Below are 6,299 nucleotides of genomic sequence, written 5' to 3'. Positions count from 1 at the left end.
TTTAAAAATAATAATTTTATCAATAACAATTTAGCTTTATGAACTGACTAAAAATTAACTTAATGTGTTTCAAAGAAGGCAATCAAGAATTGATGATACTAAAGTAGCTTTTCATCTCAAAATATATAAACTTATGTGGAAATTTTAAGATGTATTTTGTTTAAATGCTACAATGATCAATATTTCTTACAATAACAAGATTAACTTTTTATTATTTAAAAATATACAAGATTAAAATTATTTTCCTAAATTTGAATAATAAAAAAATGCCAATATCAAGCAAAACTTCCCAGAGTTGCACCCCAAATTTCTTTGGTTACTATATTAAATTATTGAGAATAAATAAGAATGTGAGAAATTAACCGTTTACGAACAAATTCAAAATTGATATATGAAAGTTTATCTTCTCTTTTATTGCAAAGTCCATAAAATTGTATTAATGTCTTAATGCATCCAATACTAAAAAAAAAAAAAGAAAAGGAAAATATAACTCTGGACTCATTACCAAACTAACCTGAAATTGAGAAATTCGACTTTATTATAACTTGTTTTACATTTAAAAATGCTATTTCAGTATAAAGGAATCAATTGAAATTTTGGAAAGTTGATCACAAAATAGACTGGAAAAAAAAAATGGGATAAATAAATAAATAAATAAAATGTTTTCACAGATTTTTTTCTTTTTCTTTCTTTTTTTTTTTTTTACTTTCTTGAACAACTTACTAGAAAAATTCTCTCCTGTATGAAAGATCCAAATTTGCTTAATCCTAAATCAAATCTGCCAAATCTCAGCAACGGGCCAGACAGTTGTCCCTTTTATTTGGTACAGTTTTTAAATAAACCAGTATTTACTGGCACAGTTTAGACACTGGTAATAGGGCCCTTTTAAAGTTCTTGTTCAGTTCAAGTGGAACCCCTTTTCTCTTGTTGCTATCAGCAAACGTTCCTTTAATATTTCTTCTGTAGAATACTCTGGTAATTTCAAATAATGGACACACGTATTCACAGATGGATAACTATTATCATTTCCATCTACTTTACGAACAACAGTCAACCTTGGATGCAGGTTAGCCAAGCCACCAGGTGGCAAAGAAGAACAACCGGTAGTGAACTGCAGGAATGATTTTCTTTCATCAGACGTCAGCATTAATAAGACATTAATAAATCTTTGGAATCCAGGGCTACAAAAAAGAAAAAGAAAAAAGATTCGCTATTGGAAGTAATTGTATTTAAAACATGCAATAGTTTAAATTAAAATGTAAAAAAATTGGAAAAGCAAAAAATTAAAAATATGAAAAAAATAACTGACCTATCTTTTGTATAGCCTAGTTTTGGCTCTGTGTAATTTAGAATATCTTCTTTTGTCCATGTTGGTGCTTGGTCACCACAAAGTAAGGATGACAACTCCATAGGGTTGAATAATAATTTTTCCATAGAGAAAACCAGATCAAATCCATCTAAAATAGAATAGTTGTTAGGTTTAAAAAAATGTGTGGATTAAATAACTGCAGAGCACCAACTAGCTCCAACAAAATAACCTATGACAAAGATATTTGATCAAACATTTGGAAGCCAATTCTTACATGTACTCATTATGCTACACTCATCCAGACCACATCAATATAGTACCAGATCAGACAAATGATGTTGCAACAATAGAACTGTTTTATGTAGATAAAATGGGAGAGTAATTTTTTTTTATGGATATCTAGTACCACAGTCCCCTAGATGTTCTTCCCCTGTTATAAAGATAGGATGTGTTTTGAAGGAAACCTTGCATCTATTTCTAGCAGGTTGAGAGCCAATCTTCTATCTTGGTTCAGGAGATGGACCAACTGTACCAGACTAATCATAAATTATGCCATTTATATGCTTAGATAAACAACAGGTGTGCTATCTAATTCAGGTTTGTCCATGTGTAGCAGCCCTGATGCATATCGTAATGGAATAAAAAAAACTAGGACACTAATCAACACCAATTCTATTAAAAAGTTATTTTTGTTTGCGGTATAGATTTTGCTGTAGTTATGAAGTTTGCTTCAACTGGGTTCATTCTCTTTGTTATATATATATATTAAATGAAACGAGACGACAAAACCAAGGCTGTGTGGAATTATGAAGTTTGTTTCAATTGGGTTCATTCTCTGTTATATATATATATATATGTGTGCGTGTATATGTGTGTGTGCGTGTGTGTGTATATATATCTATGTATGTATTAAATAAAACGAGACAACAAAACCAAACGCTATGTGGAATTTATAGGACATTTAAAAATAGTAGAGTTCAATATAACGCTTTATATTGAACTCTATTTCCCTCTAGTTAACTCTCTCATATTGTCTCTGATGAAGGGATATCCCTAATATCCCAGATACAGCTGCAAAACTACCTTTCTCTTTATAAATGTCCTATAAATTCCACACAGCCTTGGTTTTGTTGTCTCATTTTATTTAACATATACATGCCCACATAAGACATGCATTAGATTCCTCACTTGTATTATTATTGAACTGAGGGTGTAACTATGGTCCTCTCGTAGCACTTACATAGCCTTACCTGCCACCTCGGGTCTTCTAGATACCAATGCCTCTCATATATATTTTTATAAGACTGAAGGTTGACCAATGCCTTGCATATGAAACTGATAGATGGAAATTGGACAGAAACTTCTGTGTTTTGTCATTTATTATATCTACTGTTAAAACATGTCTAGATGCTGAGCAGTTCATGATTTAAAAGGTAAGGGAAACAAATAAGTGCTAGCAACAGTCCACAGAAGTCTTGCCTAATCCATGTTAGTATGGTGTAAAAAAAAGAAAAAAAAGAACAAAAAAAAGAACAAAAACTAGAATATGTCAAATTACTTTTAAAGGCTTCCATCTGTCGCTGAATTCCTGTGTTGAAACAAAAATCAGTTACAAGGGTCACATATTCTTCGACATTGTCTAATGTGACTTCCTGAAAAATAAAAAAGGAAAAAAAAATTTAAACTTAAAAAGAGGCTCCAGATAATAAATAAGCTCATGGTAAGCAGATCAATATCTAGCTTTGATCCCAACTGTTGATGAATGATGTCAATCGTGCTACTTTAGTAAAGAAAAATAATTCAACTACAAAAATTCCAGTCTTTTAAATTTAGAATGAAAAACAATAAGGATTTAAAATAAAATAAGACATTGAATGGAAAGTAAACTCTGAATTTAGTTTAGTTACATATGTTACAAGTTCAAATTCAAGATCAATAAAATTGGCATTTAGTACCAATGAAACATTAAAAATATAGCAGTCAGTAATTCTTAGGTATTTGAACTAAATTATGAATTAGCTTCTAATATTTTAAAATAAATTATATTAACAGAGTAGTATTGTTTTCATGAAGCTTTGTATATGTATGTTTTAAATATTTCTTTTTATAAAGCTAAAACAATGTAAGTTATACATAAAAAGAAATTAATCCTGATATTTCAATATTTCAGGGTTAGGACTCCTTCTGGAAATCTAGAGAAAAGGTATTGGCGCAGGTGTGGTAAAAAGCTTGCTTCTCAACCACATGGTTCCAGGTTCAGTCCCACTGTGTGGCACCTTGGGCAAATGTCTACTACTATAGCCTTGGGTCAACCAAAGCCTTGTGAGTGGATTTGGTAGACGGAAACTGAAAGAAGCCCATTGTATAAGTTTGTTTGTCCCCCCCACCATCACTTGACAACTGATGTTGGTATGTTTATGTCCCTGTAATTTAGTTCTGCAAAAGAGATTGATAGAATAAGTACCAGGCTTACAAAGAATAAGTCCTGGGTTGATTTGTTTGAGTAAAGGCAGTGCTCCAGCATGGCTGCAGTCAAATGATTGAAACAAGTAAAAGAATAGCTGGGAGACATCAGCTATCAACACCTTTTCTCCACAGACAATCCTGAAATATTGAAATACCAGGTAAGAGCACCATTGACCTGTATTCTTTTATTTGATTCAGTCATTTGACTGCAGCCATGCTGGAGCACCGCCTTTAAGGGTATTTTAGTCAAAGAAATCGACCACAAGACTAAGTAAGCCTAGTATTTATTCTATCAGGCTCCTTTGCCAAACTGATAAGTTATGGGGATGTAAATACACCAACATCGGTTATCAAGTGATGCTGGAGGGACAAGCACAGACACAAATATACACATATGTATATGACTGGCTTCTTTCAGTTTCTGCCTACCAAATCCACTCTTAAGTCTTTGGTTGGCCCAGGGCTATAGTAGAAGATACTTGCCCAAGGTATCAAGCAGTGGAACTGAACCCAGAACCATGAAATTGGGAAGCAAGCTTATTACCACATACCATGCTGGTGCCTATGCATATTAATTATTTTTTCATAACTTGGATTGTTTAGGCTTTAAAAAAAGAAGTATTCAAAAACATTTATAAATTATATTAGACATTTTAAGCATCAGTTTATGCCAGAAGAGAAATAAGCCTGTTTATGGAATATTAATTATGTTTTTAATCAATCGTTGGGCAATGAATGGTTTGAGCCCACTCATTGAGCCTGTTTCTCCTTTCAGTCTTAAATTGGTGCTTATACAGTTTACAACCGACCTGTTCATCTCCTCCAGGGCGGAGATTAATTGAGGTATAGCCATAAACTCTGGATGAAGGATTGAATTGGAACGTCAAGCTGGCAAAAAAAAAAAAAAAAAAAAAAAGTTAGAGAGGAAGAAAAAGAGCAAACATCAAATCAAATGTTTTAAAATAGTGGTAGAAATACTGGCCTTTATACTGCATTTTTAGTAGCTATGTCTTGATATAAGTTTGTCAACAAATCTTAATTCTTATTTTATTACTATTGTTATCAATGTAGCAATCATCAAAGAAAACGGCATTTAGGCTTCTAATTATCTAATTTCAACACGCTAATTCATTAATATGATGTACCAGTATATAACTTGAAAGATCCAAATGAAATGAAATGCAGCTGTCTAATGAAAAAGTATTTACCACCATTTTTAATTAGGCTTTTTTTTTTAAGGAAAAACTTAGCCAACATTAATTCAACAACAACCCTTGCTACTATAGGCACAAGGCCTGAAATTTTGGGGTGGGATCTAGTGGATTACATTGATTCCAGTGCTCAACTTTATTTGATTGACAACATGAGTGAAAGGCAAAATTCAACCTTGACAAATAATAATAATAATAGTGATAATAATTACCCAAGATCTTCTAGGCGAACACCATTTTCTGAATCTGGAGAAGGGGGAGGAATTCTGAGGTCTTGCATGAGTAAATTTTTCTGGCCTTTTGATATTGGTTTCTTTAATATATTTTGTTTGCGGGTACTCAATTCTTTCAGTTGGCTGAGAAAATATGCACGGTGGGGATCAACAAGGGCAAAATCTTCTTCTTTTAAAATACCAGCATACCAAGGTGGCCCAGTATTTTGATATGTTTTAGGTGGATCAAGAATAAGTTCTTTATCAACATATTCACTACTTGAAATTAGATCTTCATTTGTCCAAAATGATTCACAAGGGCTACTATTACGCTGTGAAGGCATGTATGAACAGTGTTTACTGGTCTGTCTAACTGATCCACCATAACACATCATTTTTAAAAATGGCTTAGACAATGGTAAATCAATTAGCCGATTATCTTGAATACATTTTGCAAGGAGTGTTCCAAGAAAATAGAACAGAGATTCTATTCTCTCTAAATCTGAACTGTCTTGTGGAATTGGTGCAGGAAAAAGTCCACCAGCACGCTGTACATAATATCCAGGAGCTTTCACACCATGACCAATATCAACCTAAAAAAATATTAATAAAAGAAGTAAATATTTACATAGTCTTTAGATTTGAAAAGTTGAATATTTGAAAGTAATGAATATTAAAAAGCATAACACATTAGCATTTTTCTGAATTTTCTTTTTTTTCTTTCTAAGTGTAAAAGATTTTGTTTTTAATCATATATTAACTAGAAAAATAATTTATTCACCTCACGTTCAGTAGTGTCAACAATATCATCATCACACAACCAAAGCCCAAGAGATTTTCTTTGCAATTCTGCAGCAATAAGAGCATAGAATTCAAGTGTAGGTCCAAGTCCTGTGCCTTCCTCCCCAATGAATTCAATCTGCAAAAGTGCAAGCATTGTATAAAGATAATGCATATAAAAACAACCAATAAGAGATGCAACTAAGTTGGTAAGGTAATCAGCCTACAAGAAAATTTTGACAGTTCATATTCTATGACTAGCACTGTGTAACCAATATCTCAATAGCTCACTACAATAGTTTAAAGAAGTGATGTTAGTTT

At 32.3% G+C, this 6,299-nt stretch overlaps 1 protein-coding gene across 16 annotated transcripts in view; it reads right to left on the bottom strand.

Annotated features, from left to right (window-relative positions):
* Positions 1 to 390: 390 nt before the first annotated feature.
* Positions 391 to 6,299, bottom strand: part of LOC106883594 (E3 ubiquitin-protein ligase HECTD1) — a 104,766-nt gene continuing 98,857 nt past the window's right edge. For all 16 annotated transcript variants that reach the window (XM_089365522.1, XM_089365532.1, XM_089365527.1 and 13 more), the window contains 6 exons: positions 5,980 to 6,117; positions 5,199 to 5,791; positions 4,585 to 4,663; positions 2,868 to 2,961; positions 1,310 to 1,457; positions 391 to 1,181 (listed from right to left, as the gene is read on the bottom strand). In XM_089365522.1, coding sequence (XP_089221648.1) covers positions 899 to 1,181; positions 1,310 to 1,457; positions 2,868 to 2,961; positions 4,585 to 4,663; positions 5,199 to 5,791; positions 5,980 to 6,117 — 1,335 coding nt within the window. In that variant the 3' untranslated portion in view covers positions 391 to 898. The remainder of the gene's footprint in view (positions 1,182 to 1,309; positions 1,458 to 2,867; positions 2,962 to 4,584; positions 4,664 to 5,198; positions 5,792 to 5,979; positions 6,118 to 6,299) is intronic.

This window comes from Octopus bimaculoides, chromosome Z, assembly GCF_046866305.1.
Source record: "Octopus bimaculoides isolate indiv1 chromosome Z, ASM4686630v1, whole genome shotgun sequence".
Classification (NCBI taxonomy): domain Eukaryota; kingdom Metazoa; phylum Mollusca; class Cephalopoda; order Octopoda; family Octopodidae; genus Octopus; species Octopus bimaculoides.
Note: the sequence above shows the minus strand (reverse complement) of the source record. Positions and strands in the feature narration are given on the sequence as shown.